General features: G+C 39.3%; 1 protein-coding gene across 1 annotated transcript in view; it reads right to left on the bottom strand.

Moving 5' to 3' along the window:
- MTAP (methylthioadenosine phosphorylase) overlaps positions 1-25,446 on the bottom strand; it is a 53,546-nt gene that overhangs the window by 23,542 nt on the left and 4,558 nt on the right. Inside the window, exons 2-4 of the mRNA XM_069087504.1 lie at positions 18,610-18,696; positions 16,183-16,241; positions 13,070-13,237 (exon numbers count right to left, since the gene is read on the bottom strand). Of these exons, the coding sequence (XP_068943605.1) occupies positions 13,070-13,237; positions 16,183-16,241; positions 18,610-18,696 (314 nt within the window). The remainder of the gene's footprint in view (positions 1-13,069; positions 13,238-16,182; positions 16,242-18,609; positions 18,697-25,446) is intronic.

The following is a 25,446-nucleotide window of genomic DNA, read 5'->3' as shown; positions in this document are numbered from 1 at the left end:
AGCACCAGCCCTGGAGTCAGGAGGACCTGAGTTCAAATTAGACCTCAGACATTTAACACAAAAACTAGCTGTGTGACCTTGGGCAAGTCACTTAGCCCCAACTGACCTGCCCTTCCCCCTCCAAAAAAAAAAAAAAGGAATGTGAAAGAGGGATTAGACAGGCTTCTCCTGCTGGGTCTCAGAAGAATAAGTAAGACTACATATCTAGAGCTGGAAGGGTACACTTAGAGGTCACTTAGTCCAACCCATCCTTTTACAGCCGAGGAAACTGACTTGGAAAGGTTAAAATGACTTGCCCAAGGTCATACTAGTAGTATGTGGCCAGGCTAGGATTTGAACTCAGGTCCTGTGACTCCAAGTTCAACATAATTTTCACTGTACTATACATTACTGTATCCATTTGAAGAATATATGAAAGTTACCAAAAAAGCTCTATGTAAGAAAAAATATAGTGAGTTATTAATAAGCAAAATAGGCTGCCTCAGGAGGCACAGACCTTAAAGCAAAGGTTGGACGGTCAAGGGTAAGTGGTAGAGCCTTTATCAGAAATGGTATGGCCCAGATCTAGGCTTCTGAGATCCTGAGGCTCTGAGCCTTAATTTCTTAATCTGTAAAATGAAAAAATTTAAAAAAAAAAAAAGTAAAATGTAAAAATCTTAACCTCATTTAATGATATCTCTTCTGTTCATAGGGTTGCTCATGAGAATCAGGCAAAATTAATATGAAAGACCTTGATAAATTGTAAAGTGATAGAAATATTTGGGTTTTTAAAAAAATCTATGGAACTATATAGAAAATAAGATTTCTTCTTTCTAAGAACTACCCATTCTAAAAATAATTTTATTCTTCATTCCTTGTCTCATCTAATAAAAATAAAATTTTTGTAAGCTTGAGACATTAAAAAGAGCTAACATGAAACATTCTTAATTGAAAGATTATCATTCAAAATACAAATTTTATTCAAAAGCATTATATGTGCTTTTGTGGAATTATTCTAAAGGAAATATGTCCACCCTTACTACCCTCTTGCCCGAGTTCATAAAATCAAACCACTAGGAAATTATTTTCTTCACTTCCCTTTTTTCCCCTCCTCTATACCTTGAATGGCCAAACCTCTAGGCATCTACAATTTCCAGAATAGACTTGAGTGCTGAGTTTATCAACGAACAAGTATTTTCAAAGTGCCTATGCCAGGTACTTTGGACACAAGTATAAAGTATGAAAAAACTGATCATAAGGAGAGTTTTAGAACCAGATGGGAAGGGACTGTGGCCTCTTCTTCCAGCAGTGTCCAAGGGAAGAAATGGGTAGGGAGATGACAGAGCTAGGTGGAGGATGACTCTTTTCCCCTAGTCTTGTTTCATTAATTCCAAAAAATATTAAGAATATGCTATATGGAAACCTGCAGTAAGTGCTAGTGATAAAAGATGATGCTTACTACCATTAAAAAAAAAAAACAAAACTCTTGTGTCCCTAGTACACAGTGCCTCACACTTAGCACAATGTCTAGCAGTCATTTAAAATGCACAAGTGAGGGGGGTAGCTAGGTAGTACAGTGAATAGAGCACTGGCCCTGGAGTCAGGAGGACCTGAGTTCAAATCTGGCCTCACACACTTGCTAGTTGTGTGACCTTGGGCAACTCACTTAACCCCAACTGCCTTGCAAAATACTACTACTACTACTAAAATACAATGCACAACAAGGGCCAGACTTAATGCTACTTTCCTACTAAAGAACCTTCAGTTACTCCCAATTTCCTCCATGATGAAAGACAAATTCCACAGCTTGGCATTTAAAGTCTAATTTAATCTGTCTTTCTGGACTTATTTCCTTATCTTTGGCCTTCGAAGACGCAGTACTCCAGCCCAGCTGGACTAGCAGTAGCTTTCCAAAGATGTGCACCATGCCTGGGATAAACTCAATCCTTTTTTTTTTTTTTTAAGCAATCGGGGTTAAGTGACTTGCTCAAGGTTACACGACCAGTTATTTCTGGGTGTGGTGCCGAGTATCTGAGCCTGGATTTGATCCAGGTCATCCCGACTCTGGGGTCAGTGCTCTTACTCGCTGAGCCACCTAGCTACCCCTAAGCAACTGGGGTTAAGTAACTTGTTCAAGGTTACACGGCCAGGTGTTTCTGGGTGGGTGTTAAGTGTCTGAGCCCAGGATTCAATATCCAGGTCATCCCGACACTGGAGCCGGTGCTCTTACTCGCTGTGCTACCTGGCCGCCCCGATAAACTCAATCCTTGATGCCGTCTCAGAATCACGGTCTTTCTTTAAGGTGATGTCAACTTAAGGGACCTACCACTTCATCCCTGAAGCCTTCCAAGTTCCTCCCAGTTACTAGTAATTTCTCTCTCCTCAAATTACTTTGTACTTACTGGTGTGCCTGTTGTAGCCAGGACCCAACTGTCCCCCACTTCCACCCCATATATGAGGACAAGAGCTGTCCCTTTTTTGTCTCCCTATCCCCAGTACCTAACACAGTGTCTCCCACATAGTAGTAATTTAATAAATATTTGTTGATTTGTTTAGTGAAGAGTACCAAATAGGCAACCTATACCCCAACGGATTATGTCATTCACTCATCTAACAAATGTTTCTTAAGTGCAAGGGACTGAATTAAGCACCATTAGAAACACAAAGAAGGGCACATACAGATACACATACATATATGTTAAACACGTGTACACACAAACACACACAGATATAGAATATAAGGTAGTATATGCTAAAGAAATTCTGAGAAGAGAGAAGCTGCTTCATGGAGGATGGGTAGCATTTAAACAGAAAGGAATGGTGCAAGAGATAGTAGTCTAGGCAGAGTCTTGATTCATTAATTCCACAGAAGTAATTACATGGGGGAAGGAGGAAGGGAAAGATGAAATGGGGGGCTCTGAAAATAGTCCAGGCATGAGGCAATAATGGATGGGGCTGAACAAGGGTGATGTCTTTTCCATTCCCATTGGAGAGCTATTATACAGGAAAAAATAACAGGATGTGGGGAAAGGGAAGGAGGTATTGAAGATCACCCTTACCTAGCCTTAAAACCTAAATGTGGGCTACTGGTAATACAGTAGGTAGAGAAGCAGCTCTGGGTGTTATGGGGAAGGTAGAGTAGACATCTAGATGGAAATATGTGGCAAGCATTTGGAAATGTGGAACTAAAACCCTGGAGAACGCTTATTTTTAGTGAGTGGGAGGAAGAGGAGTCCCAAAATAGATATTCCGTGAAACGGAAGAAATGGGAATCAAATAGACCAAATAGTAAGGGAACAGAGCAGCCAAGACAGGGCAGCTGACGTGGTTAGTGCCACAGAGATCACAAAGAACAAGGTCTGAAGGACTCCTAGATTGAGTGAGTGTGTAGAATGAATTAAAGGGAGCCTGTTTAGTAGGTACAGGCACTACTAACCCACGCTGCCTGCCACGCTTTATTCTACCTGTCTACAGACACCTGGGCCACTGCTTTGTTGGTGGCACCTTTCCTGGGTTTTGACAGACTGGGTATCTATTGATATTCTTCCTCCAGTGGATGTACTCTCCACAGGTTCTACATTGGAGGAGAAGAGGAATGAAAGGGAGAGGCGTTAATGACAGACATTCATATAAAGCTTTAACATTTGCAAAACATTTTTTTTTTGCCTTTTGGAAAGCAATTGGGGTTAAGTAACTTGCCCAAGGTTACACAGCTAATTTTGTGTGTGTGTGTGTGTGTATGTATTAAGTGTCTGAGGCCAGAACCGAATTTGGGTCCTCCTGACTCCAGGGCTGGCGCTTTTACTCACTGCACCACCTAGCTGCCCCAAAAGTTCATCAGCAGTCCTCAGTTATTTTTGGAGGGCAATTGGGGTTAAGTGACTTGCCCAAGATCACACAGCTAGTTTTGTGTTTACACGTCTGAGGCCAGATTTGAACTCGGGTCCTCCTGACTCCAGGGCCGATGCTCTATTCACTGAGCGACCTAGCCGCCCTATGCCATCTCATTTGAGTCTCACAACTCTAAAAGGAAGATACTACAGTTATGATTGTCAGGATTTTACAGAAGAGGAAACTGAGGCAGGAAGAAATGAGATATTAAGTTACTTGCCAATGATCACACAGTTGGTATTTACTGAAAGGTTATCTTAACCCAGGTCTTCCTGATTCTAAGTTCAGTACAACTGGTTGAGATGGTACTAGTTAGTACACAGATCTAAGACTAGTACTTAGTCCAATATTCTTTTCACTAAATGAAAGCATCTTAAATTTAACCAGAGCTGGTCTTTTTGGCCTAGCAATTACCTCTAATTTGTCCTTTCTCTGAACCACATCTGACTGTAGGGCAGTAAACTCTGGATTAATTTTAACCTCATTGGATCACTTTATTCATTTGGATTCCCTACACCAATGAAATTAAGAAAATCTAACATTACATTTTAAAAAAAATTTCCAATTCCTTCAATGAACTAGAAAACTCAGATAACCAGAAAACTCACATACACACCCTTCCCCCCATCTCAACAAACATTTTTCTAAATCAAGAAAGCTTAAGTATATGAAATAACTGTGTGGGGTAGGAGAAGGGGAAGCTAAGGGAGTAGAGGAAGAAAATAACATAGAAAAAAAGTGACTTGGGTTTTGATTTCTTCCCCTTGCCCCCAATTAAGGTCCAAATTATTAATAGTATATGCATTGTTTGTGATGCTAATCAGAGGTTGTTAGGGGGAAGTGTTTTCAAAAGCTTATGACACAATTGGGAAGAGAGAAGAGAATGACATAATGCTACAGTAATGAACATTCACAAAGAGGGACTTTTTGGTAAGTATACTAAAAAAAAAACTTTTTTAAAACAAAAACAGATCACCTAAGCCATTCCTTTAATAATTAATACTTCTAAGAAGTCACATTCTTTGAAGAGGAGATAAATTCAAAACAAACAAATCTGTATATGTGGGTAATCTTACCCAAACCCTTTGTTTCAAAGCCAAGGACACTAACTCTTGTAGACTGGGTGAACTGTCCAAGGTCACAGGGCCAATTAGCACTTTTTTCCACTATTCCATCTCACCTCTTTCAATATTTGTCCTGAATTCTGTGGGAAAATGGGCATATTAGTGCACAGTGGGTAGAGCTGTGAGCAAATCTAGCCATTCTAGAAAGCAATTTGGAACTATGCCACAAAAGTTAATAAACTGTACATACATTTCAACATAAGGGTCTATGCCCCAGAGAACAAAAATAGAGGAAAAGTACTCAAATGCACAGAAATATTTGTAACAGTCCTTTTTCAGTGGCCAGGAACTGGAAACTGAGGTGGTATCTATCAACTATGGAGCAGTTGAACAGTAACAGCATATAAAAGTGATAGAATGCTATTGTGCCCTAAGAAATGAGGATAAAGACAGTTTTAAAGAAACCTAGGTCTTGGGGAAGGAGAGGGAGGGGAAAAAATTTCAAATGAATAGAAGTGAATGTTGAAAACTAAAAATAAATTAACTTAAAAAAAAAAAGCTAGAAAGAATTATATCAGGGTAAGCTACTTTAACAACTGACTTCTGCAGAAAAAAAATGTATGTATGACACACTTAATGTCTACATTGATAACATTTTATCCATCACTTTCTTAAGTTTAGACAATCAACAAAACAATAAACTAGGTCTCAATTTGTATCACTGGCTGATTTTCCACGGGTAAATATTCACAATGAAAATTGTAAAATCAGCTTTTGAGCAAATCTGAACAGGTTCTAACACATCTCTAACTTATATGAACTGATGCAGAAAGAACTGATCAGAACCAGGAGAACAATTTATACAATAACAACAATATTGTGAAAACAAACAACTCAGAAAGACTTACAAACTCTGGTCCAATGGTCAATGCAATAAATAATTACATTTCCAGAGGACTCATGAAAACTTGCTACCCACTTCCTATAGGAGACTCACAGTGCAGATTGACACACACACACAGACACACACACATTCTCTCTCTGACATGAACAAGTTTCTTTGGAAACTTGCTAAGGTGAAAGTATGAGTGAAAGAAAATTTTCAGTAATTGAAAAAAATAAAATAATCCATGCCCACTTTTTTTTTTTTTAAGCAATTGGGGTTAAGTAACTTGCTCAAGGTTACATGGCCAGGTGTTTCTGGGTGGGTGCTTAAGTGTCTGAGCCCAGATTCGATCCCAGGTCATCCCAACCCTGGGGCTGGTGCTCTTACTCACTGAGCCACCTGGCCGCCCCTAAGCAATTGGGGTTAAGTAACTTGCTCAAGGTTACATGGCCAGGCGTTTCTGGGTGGGTGCTAAGTGTCTGAGCCAGGATTCGATCCCAGGTCATCCCGACCCTGGGGCCAGTGCTCTTACTCGCTGTGCTAGCTGGCTTCCCCCATGCCCACTTCTAAACAGACTATTTTCTAAGCCTTGGTTTATTCATCTGTAACACTGAACGTTTGAATAAGATGGTCTCTAAGGTATTGACCAATTTCAAATCTATTATGCTATGACTTAAGTATCAGAGATATTCCACCAGCCTGTGGAAAAAAATCAATAAATTATAAACTATAAACTCTGATAATGGAAATTAACAAGTTCTTATTTCCTTTAAATAAAAACTTCCCCTTACTTCTGAAGGGATGCAGTATTAAAAGTACAATGCAAAAAGGAATTCTTATTTCTCATACTCCTAAGCAAAATGCACGCTAGTCTTACCTTCAGAATCTAAGTCAGAAAATACCTCAGAGATCATCATCTAGTCCAAATCATACCCGGACAAGAACCCCCATAAAGCCCCCCAACAATCGAACATTCAAACTGTATTTGAAAATCTGCAGTGACAAGAAACTCATCACCTCACAAAGCTGGTTTATTCCACTGCTGAACAGCTCTAATTATGATTAGAAAGTGGGACATATGAATGACCCAGCAAAGGAGATAGAGAAGTAACAGTCCAACACATAGAGGCATGTTATGAAAGCCAAGGTAGAAGAGAGTATCTAGGAAGAAGGAGAAGGTTCAAAGTGTCAAAGGCCTCAAAGAAGCAAATGAAGATGAATTTTCAGAAAAGGACGATTTTAACAATTAAGAAATCCTTGGTAACCTTGGACAGAACGTTTCAAAGGACCATGGGATAATAAATAGAACCAAAGTCAGAAGGTACCTCAGAAGAATTCTGGTTCAACCCCTTTATTTTTACATTACGAGGAAATTGAGCTCCATGATGCTTAAATGATTTGCCCAAAGTAATACAGGTAGTAAGTTTAAAGAGGTAGGATTCCAACTGAGGGTATGGTGTGGTGGTGGTAGTGGTGAAGCAACGGCCAGAACTATTAGATATTTTTGGGTAAAGCTCCCAAATTCACATTCAACCCAACCTACCCCCCCCCACACACAATGAAAATAACATCAACAAAAGAAAATTAATCATCCACTCACTACACACAAGGCACAGTATTGAGCACTGAGGACAATGAAGATATATTTCGGATGTATATGTCACAGGGTTAATACTAAAATCTTTCCCATTACCCTTTGGCTTCAGGAAGTACCTTGTTACTGAATTTTTTTAAGAGAAAAATCAAGACAGTATGGTGAGGAGAGGAGACACTGATCATAAGAGGTAGAAACTGTGATCCTTGACTATTGCCCAGAGTTATTATCCAGGTTTAATTCATGATTTCAGACCATTTTATCCTCAAATTGGGAACTGCCTTATGTGACACAGAGAGTTAGAGAAGGTTGGGAAAGGGCTTTAAATTTACAAAATATTGTCTTGACAGCCTAAGCAAGGTAAAATTTTCTTCATTTAACAGGTGAGAAAACTGTGGATTAGGTATGCTCAATTTGGGGCACCATATTTTATGAAGCATTTTTATGGGAGGGGCATTGAAACTGTGATTTTTTCCATATAGTGAGCTCCTGGTGAGCAACTTCCTTTACAAATACAGACCAATACTTTCACTGCAACTTAAGATCGCTTGGGACACTGACAGGTTAATGGCTTTCCCAGGGTCATAAAGCCAGAAAGTGTCAGAAGTGGGAGGAACCGGGCAAATAATACAGAAGAGATACGAGCAACATGAAACTGTATTTTCAAATATTTTAAAGGTTATCTTATAGAAAATAGTAGACTCATTTGGCTCTGGTCCAGAAGACAAAAGTATGATTGACATAAGGAAGCTATCGGGATGAATTTTTCGGCACATTGTGAGGTCACTATGAGAAACTCAACAAGCAAAACTCCTCAGTTGGCAACAAATCATTCACACAGCTTCTTCTCAACAAATAATAAATGTCAAAGAAATTTCAGAAGCATTGACAAGCACAAGATACAGGGCCATGGGCAGTAGTGAAGAAAAGAAGAGAACTGGCCCTGGAGTCAGGAGGACCTGAGTTCAAATCCGGCCTCACATACTTGACAAACTTACTAGCTGTGTGATCTTGGGCAAGTCACTTAACCCCAATCGCCCTGCATTCCCCCCTCCAAGGAAGGAAGGAAGGAAGGAAGGGAAAGAAAGAAAGAAAGAAAGAAAGAAAGAAAGAAAGAAAGAAAGAAAGAAAGAAAGAAAGAAAGAAAGAAAGAAAGAAAGAAAGAGTGAACGGGTTCAGTAACACGATCTTATTATTAGACTGTGAACTTCTTAAGGTCAGGGACTATCTTTGCTTTTCTTTACATTTCCAGAACCAACACCGCTTTCAGGACGTAACAGGCACCTAACCTAAAAGACTGGCAATCATCCTGGAGAACTAATTCTTTCAAAGCTGAGTCAAACTTGGGAAACAAAACAAGCATGTCCACACTCATCTTCACTTCAAGTCCAATAGGAAAGTGAAAGAAAAACCAGTCTCCTAGATAGTCTGTATTTATGGAAATTCATGATAGTGGCTGAACCTGTATACACAAATCCTCTTGGAATTTCTGTTAGCAAAGGCACGAAGGTGATGGGAAAACCCTTGTAAAACATGTTTACTAACCCCACTGGGCTTAAAAGTCCTATTTAGAAAAGGAAAATAATCTTGGAAACAACCTTTCTACCCCTCCTCCCCCAAAAAAACAACAACCCAGAAGTAACAAGATAGGGAAAAGTGTTACTAAGGTCCTCTCTACCAAAAAATTGAGAAAGGAATGATGTAAACAATAAAGGACTATGCTATATAGTGGTAAGTCTGGTCCAGTAAATTGAGAAAGGAGAATAAGATTCTTGGGACCTCAAGAGTTCCTTGTAGGAGACATTAATTACTAGCTCCTCAAACCCTTCAGGACTATGGTGGGGTGAGAAGTAGTTCACACTTTGTTTCTGCTATTGAATTAACATCTTGTTTCAGTCTGTTAAGAAACAGAGGATTTTCTGGTTGTCTGTTTACAGAAGTTCTGGAGGAGGGTTTTGGAGGTTCTGGGACTTTACTGGTGATTTCTGCTGACCTCTTGGACCCTGTTTGTGGGTTTGTGTTGATTTCTATGTTGATGATTTGTGTTGAGTTCTCAGATCTTGGTGGGTCTGAGTTGACTTCACAGACATATATTGAATTGATGATGGTGCCAGCAATGTATATGAATATTATTGTGGCTCTGATAAGCTTTATCTTCCCAGAAACAGGAACTGTGAACTTCAATAGGGAACAGAAACTGGATGAAGAACTGGACAAGGAGCTGGGAGCTGCCTGCCTTTGGATCCAGGTAACAAGTGGAGCTGGGACCATGGAAGAGGAACCATGGAAGCTGAGAGCCAGCCTTGAGTCAAGCTGAAAGAAGACTTTACTTGGATACTGTGTACTGACTGAGGAGATGACGACTTACTGTGACCTAGGGGTGGATGGCCTGTGTATTTTCCACTACCCCTTAAGAGGGGTACTGAGTAGTGACCGATTTGTAACTTAGTGTGCCACATGAGTGGAGAACTTTGACTATTGCATTTTGTGACCCTTAAGGGTTGATTGAATGATTGAGTTACTAAATGATTGTACTTTGTTGAAAACTATTTGGTGAAAACTATGTGGCCATTTTAGTGATAAGTCATTGTGAATGCTGTACTTTGTGAATGTTTTGCTCTGATTTGTTATTGAATAAATAGTGTTCACTATGCTATGTAATCGGAACCTTGAAAGCTGTTCACAGCAGCAGTCCTCTGGAAAGCTTCTTGTGCGTGGCCATTACAGGAGAGCAGGCCCTTGCCTCACCACAGCATCACATTCTGGCCAGCTCATCTGAAGAGAGAAAAGAATCTGGCCTTGCCTTGGTGGGGGATGGGAGGGGAGGGGATGTAGAAAGGTTGTTTCTAAGACTTTTCTGCCTTTAGAGAGAGTTCCCATAGTGACAAAAATCAAGGTACTTGGGATATTGGTAAACATTTTAGGATTTTCCCCCAGAGTACTGTGATATAGAAAGCATATAAAGATAAAGAGATTTTGTCTTGGTCCCACAGAGGGGCATGAAAACATCTGTATTCGCAAGCTATCTGTTTCACAGGGATCAGCACTGTGCATGCCCTTCCACACAAATGAGAGTGGCCGCATCAGATTTGTATCCTCCACAGTCACCAAATTGATATTCCTAGGATACAGTTCCAACTACGCCATTACCCTGCTCAAGAAGCTTCTACTAACTACCATCAGGATAAAATACAAACTCCTTTGTGCCTTTAAAATGCTTTATATTCTGGATTCCTTCTTCTTCAAGACTGATTTCATATTACTTTTCTGCATGATTTCTGTATTCTACTCAGACTGACCTCCTTGCTAGTCCCTGTACACAAATGCCACTTCTCATATTCTGTTGCCCGTAATAAACTCTTTACTTACACCTGCCTCTTAGAATTGCTAGAGTCCTTAAAGGTTCGGCTCGAATGTCACCTCCTACTCACAGACCTGTCCTGATTCAAACCAGCTGTTAAAGTGCTTCTGGAATCTCGCTAAAAATTACCTTTTATTGGTATCTGTTATTCCCCCCCCACCCCCTTTATACATACATTCTGAAATATAAACTCCTTGAGTGCAGCGAATATTTTGTGCCTTGGGGCAGTTATCACTAAACGCTTGCTAAATGAATGAATCATAACCCTCCATGACCAAGTAGCATTCATATGTAGCTCTGACGAGAGGAAAAAAGTCATTACGACTTCAGTGGAATATGTTGGGTCACAGTGATCTCCCAAGGCTAGGAAATGGAGGAAAGGAATAATTCAACAAGTCTGTTATTATGAAGATGCAACTGTATGAAGAAAGCTTTCTTCTTCTCCTTTTTCAGGCAGATGATAACAAGGACTGATATTAAAATCGTGGTATTGGGAAAACAGACGAGGCCCCTTCCAAATATGGGAATGCACCTTGTTCCAAATCATAGAGTAGGTGGCTGTCACAGTTAGGACTTGAATCTAGATCTCCTGGCTCAAAAGGTGGAATCAAGGAGCAGTAGGCTTCTCCAAGAAGTGGATGCTCGAAGGACCCTTTTATCTCCCCATTTCAAATTTGATGACAGTACGGATTACAAGAAGGTTGGGATAAGACAGGGGTCGGGGAACCTGCGGCTTCCAGGTCACATGTGACTTCTGGCTATGTGCAAACTTTTCAATAGTCAATCAAGTCAATCAAGCATTTATTAAGCCCTCCACCATTAGGCAGATACTGCAGAAATAAATAAAAAACAGGTTCTGAGAAGCTACAGACCCACCCTGAAAACTTTCTACGCTCTAAGTTGACAAGATCAATGAAAAAGGAACCAATCAGCTTGTTAGGCAACGAAAACCTAAATTATAACCATGAAATTAAATGATAACAATTAAGTTAATAGTAAGTTAAATTATAACCATAATAATAACTTAAATTACAACAATGAAAATAGCCATTTTGAAATTATTTTGTTTTTAAAGAGAAAGAAAAAAAGGTAAAGAATGGAAGAAGCACAGAAGAATGTAAATAGGGTGGGAAAGGAAGAAAGGGAAGGAGGAAAGAAGAAAGGGAGTCAAGGGCCATGACTTTTTGTGCTCAGGAATCTCAGAAACTGGTGCAGGTTCTATTTTTTTTCTTCCCAGGAACCTCAAGCCACTCTAACAACATCCTATTCTGATGTCTCTGCACCACCCCTTAAAAAGTCATTACATAGAGCCCAGCAAAAGTCCTGCCAAACCTATTTTTACCTACAGAGGACAAAAGGGTTTGGGACATAGGTCGGCAATTATTTATTGCTAAGAAATCAATACCTGTCCCAGTTCTAGAATTAAGCCTAATCAAGATTCATTCCTTATCTAATTCACCGAACACCTCTTTGTTACATTCCCCAATGACTCGAGGTCCTGAAGCCACCATTATTGTCACATTTGGTCTTCCAACTCCTTCCCACCCTTTCTGGGAATCCAGTACAGCCTCAGGACTTTGCCTATTGCCAGGGCTTGAGGCAGTAACTGATCTTCACAGAAACAATAGCATCTGAATTGTTGACACAATTTTTTTTAAGTGCCCTAAAATGTTCCTTGCCACACACCTGCATTTTAAACATGACTACTCAAGCCTGATTACACCCATAGAGGAGAGGAAAGGCATTGTTTCACATACCACCAAAGTGATGTGGTTGACTTCTGGCCAGCAATAATGACAGCATTGCCTAAATCTAAATCTGCCCAATAACAGAGGGCTCCACCTGGTGACAAGAAAACCTTGTTATTTTCTGTGTCCTAATGTTTGTGTCCATATGCTTGAATGCTGCAAGTTAAGCTCTCTGCTTTGTGACCACATCCATGAACTGTTTTGTAAAGTACCCAACACACCTGCATCTCCTTTCCTGCCTCCCCATACACACTTGCTTCCCCTTTCCTGATATTCTTCCCTGTGGGTAACCGTCCATGTAGGAGCATACCCCCCTACCTGAGTTGAGTGCCCCAAACTTGGGTATAAGTAAGACCCTGTCTTATCTCAGGTTGCTAGTGCTCTTAAAGACTAGCCCACCACTTTTGTGACGATAAAGTTCCCTTGTTAAGGAGAACTTCTGCCTCCTCAATTCTTTCCTGACAACCCAATTCCAAATGGACACCATCTACCTCTTCACTAAGGACTCATGATCTTACAGGAGTTAGAGACAAAATGACTGCTTACCTGTCAATAAACTGGTCAATTATGACTATGTCTCCAGGCTGAATTTCTTCCCTCAGAGAGCCACAAGCAGTAGTCACTATGATGTGAGTGCAGCCTTCCTCCTTTAAGGCCCAAATGTTTGCTTGGAAGTTGATATTTGAAGGCATGATGGTATGCTGTCTGCCATGTCTACAGGAAAGAGACAAAACAAGAAGAAAGTACAAGACTTTTTTGGGGGGTGGAGAAATCAACTGGGGGTTAAATGACTTGCCCAGGGTCACATTGCTAGTGTCTGAGGTCAAATTTGAACTCAGGTGCTATGACTCCAAGGCCAGTGCTTGATCCACTGTGCCACCTAACTACCCCAGGATCATTACTTAAATAATAAAAGGAAAAGGCCCATCATGACGCACTATTATTATTATAATCTTATGAAGAATTTATTCATTTTTAATAAAGTTGATTTTCTCATAAAGAATAATACAAGATAGAAATAGCAGCATATCAGACATTTACGGGGGACCTTAAAGTTTGTGAAGCACACAAATTATCTGTTATTTCTGCTTTCTTAAAGGCAGACCTGCTCAAGGTACTGGATAGGACCACTCACTCCTTTCTTTATAAAAGGGGTATGGTATTGTTGGGCTCTTAACCTTTAAATGTCAGCACTCTAAAAGTTATCATCTAAGAGGTAATCATCAAAAATATTTGACCACTTCAAACCTCAAATCCCACGGGGCATGGTTATGGCTAGAAAAGAAAAAAAAAACCTCTGTTTTGTTTCTGGAGGCAGTTTCGGATAAGTGACTTGCTCAGGGTCACATAGTTAGTTAAATATCTTGAGGCTGGATTTGAACTCTGGTCCTCTTGACCTGAGGGCCAGTGTTCTATCCACTGCACCACTTAACTGCTCCCAGATGTGAAATTTTTAAAAGCATTCAAATATCCCAGGCAAGCTTCATCAGTATAGTTATCCCTCCCACAGCCTGAGAGTTAGGGCCATGGCACCCCCCGTGCTCTGGAAAACCCATGTCAAATTTTTCGGCCCTCTCTGTACTCTAGAAGTCTGAATTTTTCTTTTTCTTTATGGGGTGTTTGTAGTACCTTATTGCAAAATTTGGGTTAAGTATTTGGTCATAGGATCTAGGTTGACTGCTGGCCTTCAAGTGTCAGCTGCAGCTTCTGCAAAACTCCCTCCAAATTCCCATTTCTTTTCTTAGGCTGACCCTAGTTATATTGAAACCAGGGTGGGAAAAGTCATGATGTGGAAGGGATAACTGTACAAATAATCCTGCTTTTGCTTAGCTGGCATTCACTAAAGAAAACACATTCATCCCTCGCACATAATACACATTAACATCCTGCCCCGATACCATGCCAGGCTGTTAGAAGGATTAAGAGCTCACCATCAGAAAAAACCCAAGTCAAATCTTTTAGGTTTCTCTTTCGCATGCCAGTGTAGCAAACCCAAATTCTTATATGCCACATTGTTTTAAAAAGCACCATGAATGAGTGACTATCTATAATTACCTAATGACAGTGCCTCTGAAATTTAGGATTTACTTTTTAAAATAATTTCTGCTATGAACTTTTCAATCACCAATAACCACAGCTATTTCAAAATACAAAGAAAAAAAGGCTTATATATTTTAAAAGTATATCATACATTTAGTGACCATTGTAACCAAACTGCCTTGTTTGTATCACTTTGACTTCTTTTCATTCTGTCAATTTTTAAATGCTCCATTGATGTGCTTTTCTTTCTAGCATTTATTTTGAACAATATTGAAAAAGTGAAAGAATCTGCATACAATCAGAGACACTTGTTTAGGACTATCTGATAACCTAAACCCACCACACATTCATCGTGATTACTAACAGTCAAGAGAGAAAAACTACATCATGTGATTTGTAAAAATGCAACACTCAACTTAATCCTTGACAAAAGGAACATAGATTCACTTAGATAAAACCACAGGCCCACTGATAATTTTAAAATAGATTTATTCCACTAAGGGAAGTGGTTCCTTTACAGAAATGCAGTTTGACTCATTTTTGGTCATCTGATAGCACTTTTTTTTTCTTTAAGGAGACAGAAATTTTACACCCATTATGTAACTTAGACACATCTGAAACTGAAGAAAAAAAAATTTCTAATAAAAAGAAGTCAGTCTAATGGAGAACATACAGTAGATGGGTGACAATAAAGAACCTGGATACAACCATATCCCACTGCTGCTACATTCACACTCTATAAACAAGGGCAGTTCTGGTCTAGTTTTGGAGACAAAATATTAATAAGGCTTCAGGATAAACAATAATCTACTCAACCCAAATTAGGGATACCATCATAAAATGGAAGGAAAAATAAAACCCTCATCAATTCACGAGTTTAAATTTCAACAAGCACCAACAGAATATACCAATACCACAAAAGAGAGCACTGATTAAATAATCAAAAAAATACTTGCGTTCAAAACTGACCATTCTATGGGCAAAAAAAAAAAGTCAAAGGGGGCAAGACTACATGATAATCAGCTCTTTGAAATCTGGGGACCCATCCAATTCTGACTCCATTCAGAGATCTTTTCAGTCAAGTAAAGCACTCATCACCACTTGGTTCAATCTAAACAAACAAGGCTTATTTTATCATCCCCAAAGTATGGGCCTTCATTTTGAAAATCTCTCATTTTAAGGAGGTGAGCCATAGGACTGTGGCTTTACTAGCTTTGCACCATTGTAACATTTGTCATTTTGCAAAAGATTTTGGGCAACTTTGAGAGATGAACCAATAGGCAATTTTAATTTGAAATTTAGCTGCAGTTCAAAAGAAAACAATGATAGTACTTGAGAGGGCAAGATCATTACTTCCCTCTTTGCCAAATAAGATTTTTTAAAATGTCAAATCCTACTTAAAATAAAACAAAGTTACAACCGGAGGCAGTTTGGTACAATGAAAATGATCTGACCACATCTGGAGCCACACAGCCTAGTTCCATTTCTGCAGACTACTGTTGCTGCTATTTTATTAACTGTTGCCTTGCACAAATCACTTAACCTCTCTGGGTCTCAGTTTCATCCTCTGTAAGAAGGGGTTGGATTCCATTTCTAGCTCTAAATCTGTGATTCCTTACCTTGCAAGGAGGACACAGTCAACATTTTTTATCTTCCCCAAAATCAAGGCATCTGATGGCTGCACATGATGTAGAAAGAAAAGGACATAAGACAAAGGTGAGAAATAAAATGATCACCATTTTTGAGACAATAATTCATCCCGAGAAGACATAGCCCATGACAAAAAATAGTCCTGCCCTCACACAGGAAAATGATACCTAGTCAGGTGAGCAGGTGGCCTGAGTTTTCTAGGAGTTTTAATGGGGCTATTCATGCTCTCTTCATTGATCCTCTTTGTGATCAATGGTTTAAATTCTCTTGCCTACTGGTTAGAGCTGGAAGTACATTCAGTCTTGTAAGGCATGTACATGTACTTCTGTACCAAGTGAGACAGCTTCTTCTATGGAGATCAACCGAGTAATCTCAGCTCCTTCTAGTTTCATCTTCTAGCTAATTAAGCCACCCAACCTAGACACTGAATAATGTACTCAAGTAAGAACTACTAGGTTTTGGTAGGGGGAAACAAAGATTCTTCAAAACTACTCAAGCCATGATTTTTAAAAATTGTGAAAATATGCTCAGAGAACCCACAAGGGTTCACCCTTATGCTGAGTATGAGAGATAAGAAGAAAAAAAAATGCAAAATGACAACAACAAATCTAATGGCCTAAAAAAGCCCAACAATATGAGAGTAGGACTAGATGGCACCTAGGGGTCCTTTTCAGCTCTAGATCTGATGCTGTGATCATGGCACTATTTTAATCACACAAAAGGCGTCAACATGATGAGTTATGTTTTGCCTTGACTAAGTGAGATGGGTCTCTTTAGAAATATCTGCCACTTCCTATCTTTTCTCTCTGTGTACGTTCCAGGGTGGGGGGCGGGGAAGCTATGCATTCTTATGATGCCAACATGTAAGTCTTATCTTATTTCGCCAATAGTACCATCTGAACTTTTTTATTTAAAATAATCAAGATTTTTTTTATCTAAGGTTGATGGGGTGCTTGGGATCTATGTCTGTAAAATCACATTCCCCCTCACCAGCCTCAGAGCATTAACTCTGCCCCTTCCCCCTGCCAGCACTCTGCCCAGCAACAACTCCTGAATTGTTTAACTCTGCTTGGAACAATAACAAGCTACACCTGTGAATCCTTCACTAAACCATCTATAAACATTTTAGCTTAGGAAAACGTTATCTCCCCTTAGTAAAGTGGCCAGCTGCATCTGTGAATCCTTCAATGCACTATCTAAAGGTTAATTCCTCAGCCAATTATATACATACCGAATCCCCGTTAGCCTTGGTTCCCAACATCCATCATGTCAAACATGACACTGATGGGTGGCAGACTGGGCACTTCTCAGTCAGCCCTGACCACTACTGACTTAGTGCCATTTCAGGCCTCAAACCACACCTCCAGGTAGCCCCCCTCCCCCCCACCTTGGGCTATTTCCCAGTGAATTGTGGGCAATACACCTGCCCAGTTGACATTAAAAGTGCATGTTCCTTTAAGCACTGACCACTCCTTAACTCCTACCTAATCCCACCCTCATTCACCTAGTTAGCATAATTGACACTTGATTTACTACCTCAACTCCTTAAAACTATGCCTATGTCTTCTTTAAGTTTGCAGGTTCCCTAAGAACCCCTGCCTGCTGTAAAGCATAACAATAAACTTTTACCATCCTGACTTCAAGATTGCTTGGGCCTACTGAATTCATTCCAGACTCAGGGACTCTGGTCCTCAGAGTTCCTGTATAACCTACTGCCTTCTCCCCCATCAAGGTCTATTGCCTAAAGTATTATAAGTTAAAGAAATTTGGGGAGTTAATAATGGGGCTTAATGTGCTTTGCAGAGTCCAAAGGAGATGATATAACAGTAACTCTGTATACCAAAGAATTGGGAAGTTTTGAGTCTCAACTCTCATATCTATTTTCCTAATTCTGGAGTATTTCATCAGAATAGATAAACTTGTTTTGTTTGGGTTTTAGTTGAGCTGTACAAGTTTATTGTGAGTTCCTTTCCTTTTCAATCCATGAGAATTCTAACTTTTTATCCCTGGAAACGTTCTTTCACATTTCTGTTAAGAATTTGGGGCTTTTTTAAAGCTTATTACTTGCTGTCACCACAGATGATTAAGTTACCCAGAATCTAATAATATTGCTACATTGATATATAAACTTTGGTATATCCATATTCACAGTTTGGGATACAAACCATACATTCTCCTCAAATCCTAGCTTGTGTAAAATATGAATGTGGTCTATAGTTGTTATTTTTTAGTATATACATTTTTTCTGCTTTCGAAAATATCTCAGTTTGGTAGCATGGTCCATATTTGGGGACAGATCAATAAATTTGAGATTCTGTAAGGAAATGTAATCATCACTTTAAAAAATCAAAATATCCAAGAGAAAAAATGATCAACACTTGATTTAGGATATCAACCTTGCCATATGGTGTGTCAACATATTTTTCAGTTCTTCCTTCTAAAATTTCAGGATCATCCAGACCAGTTCCACCAATAATCCCAATCTAAGAAAAAAAGAAAAAAATCATGTGATTTGCCCCTAATAATGCTATCTTAAGAAAAGAAATAATTATTTGGTGATTCTTTTATCTTTCTTCAAGGCCTGTCTTCTTCCATTGTTGAGTTTCTACGAGGGCCTCTATTTTGAAGAAGAGCCTATATCAGCCTTACTTACCTTCTTACTTTAATTAACTTCCAGACTTCAAAACCATGCTTCTGCTGCTACCTCATCCTAGGACTTCCCTCAGTGCTTGGGGACTCCTCATTCCAGAACATGCAGCTACCCACTTGACCTTCTCAAGGCCCACCCCCTTTCTCTTCTTGCTGAGTTATCTTGGGGACTCTGTCTTGGGGAGAGGCCCAAGTCAGTCTTCATTCCCTTCCCAGCCTATTTCTATTCTTGATTTCAAAACCATCCCTTCTTTCTTCATCTCTCCCGTCACCTCCCTCAACTCCTGGTTTTCAGTTCCTGTTTTTTGTACTGTCTCTTGTTAGAATGTAAGCTCCTTGAGGGCAGGAGCTATCTTTCTTTTTGCTCATATGTATACCCCCAAAACTTAGCACACAGCGATTGTTTAATAAATGCTTCCTTCCTTTAAACTTGTGAGTATGCTGCCATCTTCTCTCTCTGACCACTGCTAAAGTTCAACTGGATTGGAAGGACTGAAACTTTTAGGAAGATATTAGCCCAAGTACACTTTGGCACCATTTTTTTTTTAAATGTGACTACTGAGGAAAAAAATGCCCCAACCTTATATGTGGAATTTTAAAGCAACTAACTCAGAATTTGTTGCTAATGGTTTAATGAACTGAAATGGGGAAATCTAAATGTTTAAAGAAGTATGAGACATCCTATACTTAATTTACTAGGAGAAAGGCAATTTTTATTCCCTTAAGAAAGTAAACCTGGGGTGGCTAGATGGTACAGTGAGTAGAGCACTGGCCCTGGAGTCAAGAGGACCTGAGTTCAAATCCAGCCTCAGCCACTTAACACTTATTAGCTGTGTGACCTTGGGCAAGTCACTTAACCCCAATTGCCCTGCCCTCCCCCCTCCAAAAAGCAAAGGAAAAAAAAGTAAACCTTCTTAGCAGAGATTTGTTTTCTTCTTTCTCTACCTACTCAAGAGCTCAATATTTTTTTATACTTCAAGAATAAGTGACTCCTTTCAGTGCCACTTCAGCAGATCCTCCTCTGACGTAGAACATAACCTGTCACAGCGGACTGTCTTCCTGAGTTGGGGTGCCTTGCCTCCCCTTCCCCCAAAACAAAGCCCCCTTCATGGTAAAATCTTCTGGTGATGAGCCTATACTCAAAGACCTTCCAGCTTTGCAGAATCTGTCAGAGCTTCTATTCAGCTGAGTTCAAGAACCCATGGCCATCTCTGTGGTATTAAATAACGTATGCACAATATCCATAAAGTACTAAAGTCGTCCTTTTAAAAGATCTTTCTTTCTTAGGAACTTTGTGAAAACTAATCAATGCAGATGTCTCAATATACAAAGAAAAATAACAGAAAAAAAGGATTGTTTACAACAAAGTAAAATTTCTGCTTTGTGTGCTTAACTCCCCCCTCATAACTACCTACAATTTCTTTCTTTTCCTTCCTTCCTTATAATTATAAGATGGCAGTGCCAGCATTACCCAGATTGCCTGTGTTCTATTCTCTTGCTTCTTAAAATGTTTCACTAACATTCTTTTCTTCCTTGTTTTTTAGTTTCACTACTGTTCATCCTCAACACTCTCCCCCCTTTAAAAAAGGGGACCCCCGCACCTCATGGGCAAAATATATGTCAGCGAAGCAAAACAAATACAAATACTGTATAGGTTTGAAAATATGTGATTCTACATCTCTAGTCTATTGTAGTTGTTTCAGTTGTGTCTGACTGACCCCATTTGGGGTTCTCTTGGCAAAGACACTGAAGTGGTTTGCCATTTCCTCCAGCTCATTTTACAGATGAGGAAACTGAGGCAAACAGGGTTAAATGACCACACACAACTAAACACACAACAGGTACATATCTGAGGCTGGATTTGAATTCAGGTCTTCCTGACTCCAGGCCTGGTACTCTATCCACTGTGCCACCTAGCTGCCCTGACCTACTGTCCTTATACAAAAAGCGTGATCCAACAATCTTCTGGAGTTGCGACCGGTCACTGCATTGATAATAGTCCTTAAGTCTTTCGCTGTTGTATTCTTTATGATGTTGCAGTCATAGGAACAGTTTTCCTGGTTCTGCTTGCATCATTGCATCAGCTTGTAAAAGTCCTCCCGGAAACATCCCTTTCTATCATTTGTTATGGCAAAATAACATTCCATTCCATTGCAGTCCCACACACGTCACTACAATTTTCCTTCTCTGTCTGTGCCTTTGCATGTTATCTTTTATGCCTGGGATACTCTCTCCTCTCATCTCTGCGTCTGCTAGATCCCCTACCTTTCTTCAAAGTTCACCTCAAATACCTCCTACACGAGAGCTTTACTGATGACTCCCCCTACCCAGCTGCTAATTACTCTAATCCGTACTTACAAGTATAATACATGCTGCTTTCCCCCAACTCCTGAAGAGACAACTTTGTTTGATCTTTGCATTCTCCGGTGCCTAAAATAGCACTCAGCCTATAACAGGTACTTAATAAATCTCTACTGGTTGATTTTTCATCCTGAATGATTCTTTTCCTTATTTTCTCATACTATCTTCTGTAAACAGTCAAAGTATGTATAGGAGGCCTTCACTTCATTATCTTGGAATGATGAGAATAGCACTCCAAGTGCTATGAGAGTCTTACTCATACATCCTCAAACTGTGGTATGAGAATACCACATATATTTTCTTTGATTATTACATGCCTGGGCCACTTCCTTTTCTGATCACATGAACCTTTCGTATAGTATCACTTCCTGAACACAGGAAATAGTCACAGGCAAAAATGCTATAACCTGTTCATGTTCCGTCCACTTTATCACTTTTGCTTACTTGTTTTGGGGTTATTTGAAGTTTTAATTCTTTGGGAGCCATGGTGTTCCATGACTTACAGTCATTGAACACAACAAAATATTGGTGTTTGAAGTAGATTTCTGCAGTAGGCAGCAGATTAAAAAAACTGCGTGATTTCCCAAATGCAACCACTTGGGATTGCCTCCCATAACTCTAGTACTAGGCTATTCTACTCGTAAGCTTCTGTGCCAAATACACCCTATTCATTCAGTTACATGCCATAACTTGGCCAATATGTATTTTCCATACTTTATTTTTTCTAATCTTTCTAATTATTTTGAAAATTCTAAAAATTCTAATATTTAAATTTTGTAGTGTTCTAAGACTCAACGAAATCAACATCATATCATTTGTGAATGGGAGACTTTGGAGGACCTTACCATCAACGGTAGCCTCTGCTTTTGTTTGGCCTTTAACTGGGGAACCCTCTGGATAAACATGTAGGTCCTACTTCTGTTTAGTCTATAACTGGTCAACACATATTAAGCCCTCACTTAATGTCAATTTTAGTTTTTTTTCTTTTTATTATGAGATTACCAATGAACAAAAACATCAACATTTCAATATACAATAAAAAAAAACCACTGAATATAACGCTGTGATTGACTGCTACAATTTGTTTATATGAGACACTCTGATTACTCAGTCAGATGCTTTCTTGAAATTAAAAACAAAAAACAAAAAACAAAAAACCCCCACAATTTCTCAGCTCAGTCAGCTTTGTGGACAATAAGAAAGCAATATGCCGGACGGTCAGGTGACTTACCCAAAGTCATACTGCTAATAGTAAGGTTAGAATTACAAACTAAGTCTCAAAGGTCCTAGTCCAATCCTCTTCCCAAATTTTCCCCTCAATAAATAAATTTTTCCTAAAATATTTTTGATGCCTTGACTTGAAAATGGTCCTCATTGAGAGAGATTAACACAGAGTACAATTAACCACCAACCCCAAGATGTTTACCCACTAAGTGCTGCTACAATGCATGAGGACTCAATGCAACCCTCAGTGCAAGGCTACAAAATCAGAGGGTGCCAGAAATAAGTTGAGGAGAAGAGCGTTAAAAGGCAAATAAAACTGGGATAAGCATAAAAGAAAAAGAGAAGCATCAAATTTTACCTGTAAGATATCCTGGACATTAGAACTGCGCCTAATAAGTCTTTTTTTTTAATTTTATTTTAAACACCCATAACCTGGTTCGGAATGATCCAAGAAGGGCTCTAGAATCTTTCCTTGGTTAATAACATTTTAAAAGCAGATATAGAGTGGGTGCAAGGGTCACTAGAATTTTGAGGAATTACTTTTTAATTCCAAAAGTGTATATTTATAGGGGGAAAAAGAACTCTTGGTACCAATCTTGCACAACAAAATAATAATGGAAGGAATAAGGAATATCTAAAGTGAACCAACTGAAGAATTTTCAGGAGGACAAATTACAGAGGCTGTTGACTTGGCCTTTTCACTAAGGAACTATATAAATTCAGGCAACTACCTTAACTTCTCTGGACTTCATTCTTATTAGTAAAATGATGAGGTTAGAATAGGTCTGAGGTTTTTAACCTTTTTTGGTGTCACCGTCCGGTGCCCTCTAGCAGTCTGGTTAAGTTTATAGATTTCTCTGAATATTGTTTTTAAATGTATAAAATAAAATAAGTATGATTACAAAGGAAATTGATTTTGTGAAATATAGTTAATCTATGTTTCTCTCTCATTTCCCAGACTCCAGGTTAAGAACTTGTGAAGCGGATCATTTTTCAAGGTTCCTTTCCAAATCTGAAACTCTACTATCTGTGACTGAAGTCATAAATTCTACCAGCTCTAATTTAACTCAATGGGTACTGCATGATGGAAAATTAAAATTAATCAGACCCAGCTCATTTTAAAACAGACTAAATCTCTGTGGTTTTGATAGATGACCTTTAGGCCTGACACAGCTATTTCTTGCACGTTGGTGCCACCCTGTGGTACATCCTTTGGAAACTTAAGTAAAATGCACGTCAGCGTGCAATTTAAAACCACGTAAAGAAGTTATCAAAACATTTTCAAAAGCCTTCACCTGTGCTGGTTATTGTTTTCTCAGTCTTTCTTTGACTTAAGCCATTTATTTAGCTAATACCATAAGCGCTATCCTAGGTGCTGGGGACTCAACAAAAACCCAGTTCCTGCCCTCAAGGAAGAGCTTATTTTCTAGAACAGAGATAGCACTTTATAACCTTCTTTTATCTCGACTATATTTTACCACATGGAATGGTTATTTTGAGTTCGTGACTTATTTGCCTTAGTAAAACATATGCTCTGGTGGGGGCTATGCCTTCTCTGTAGAATTACAGATTGTTAGAGCTAGAAGGAACCTCAGAAATTATCTAGACCAACCCCCTCCTTTTAGAAATTAAGTGAAGTAAATGATTTTTAAAGTCAAACTGAGTCCTAGAGCTGGGATTACAATCTGAGTCACTTTTGTCTCCAAGTCTAATTATAATGACATTTCTATAGCTGTTTATGCTTGCCAAACAATTTACACACATTCCCAATCGAGCCTCACAATACGATGTGTGAGGCTGACAGATGACACAGGCACCTGCATTATGCAGAAACCTGAGGCTCTGAGAGCCTGATATGCCAATAGTCATGTTGAGGATCAGGTGAGATGTGATAGAGAAGCCTTACTATTCAGTTCTTCATGACTCAAAACTTCTTAGTCTAACTCTATCCTGTCTCTCTAGGTCTGGTACCCACTCCAAAACTTTTTCACATAGAATGCTAACTAAAATGTTAGTTTATTTAACTGATCATTTTCCATTAAAAGGTTTATATTAAAAAAAAAGTTTTATTAGAAATTTAACATCAATACAACCAATAAAACTTCCCAAGTAATTTACATTTAAATGAATTAGATGATGACATCATTTCAGCCATTTCCTCTGCTGACTATTTTCTGATCTACTCATCCAGCATTTCTAGACTCACATCTATAACTCATCTCAACTGAGTTTTGAAGAAGGCTAAGGATCCAACAGATGGGGGTAAAAATGTAGTGTAATCCAGGCATGGCAGGAGGAGAGGGACTGTCTGGGCAAAGATCCAAAAGCAGGAGAGTGAATCCCAAAATTTGGGAAACAGATGAGAGGCAATTTGGCTGGAATGCAGAATATATTAATGGGAAAGTATTTGTGGAGCCAGGTTGTATTTCATCCTAGGGACAAGAGGGAGCCAGTGAGGTTTCTTAAGCAGGGAGAGACACTGTCAGACCTGTAGTTTAGGATGATTATTTTGGCAGCTATAAGGAAGATGGATTAGATAGAGTGACTATGAAGATGACATTGCCCTTAAAAGAAATTAGGAAGTTTTGAAGAATAAGAGGTTCAAGGAAGGAAGCTAAGTTCAGTTTTAGATGTTTTTAATTTGAGATGTTTTTGAAATGTCTAGTTAAGTAGCTGTGTATCTTAGTTCCTGACCAGAAGTCAGGAGGACAAGTGAGATTAGAGATTTAGGGTTAGGAGTGTCAGGATATTAGGAGACATTCTGTTTTCCAGAGCTAAGGCCCAGGAAGCAACCTAAGCTTGGCATAAGAACAATCCTTTGCACTCTGGCAAAATCACAAATTACTGTATTGCTTTGACCAGCACCAAGTGTCTCTGGGCTTTGACAGGTCACGAAGCCCTGCTATGAATCAAACTTGTCCCATTGTTACCATCAGTCCACACTGCCAGGGCTACAGCTCACTGCATAGTCACTGGCTAATTACTGAGATCCCCCCCCC

This window comes from Petaurus breviceps, unplaced genomic scaffold (assembly GCF_028583685.1).
Source record: "Petaurus breviceps papuanus isolate PSGF00001 unplaced genomic scaffold, PetGlider_PUasm1.0 118, whole genome shotgun sequence".
NCBI classification, from domain to species: Eukaryota; Metazoa; Chordata; class Mammalia; order Diprotodontia; family Petauridae; genus Petaurus; species Petaurus breviceps.
Note: the sequence above shows the minus strand (reverse complement) of the source record. Positions and strands in the feature narration are given on the sequence as shown.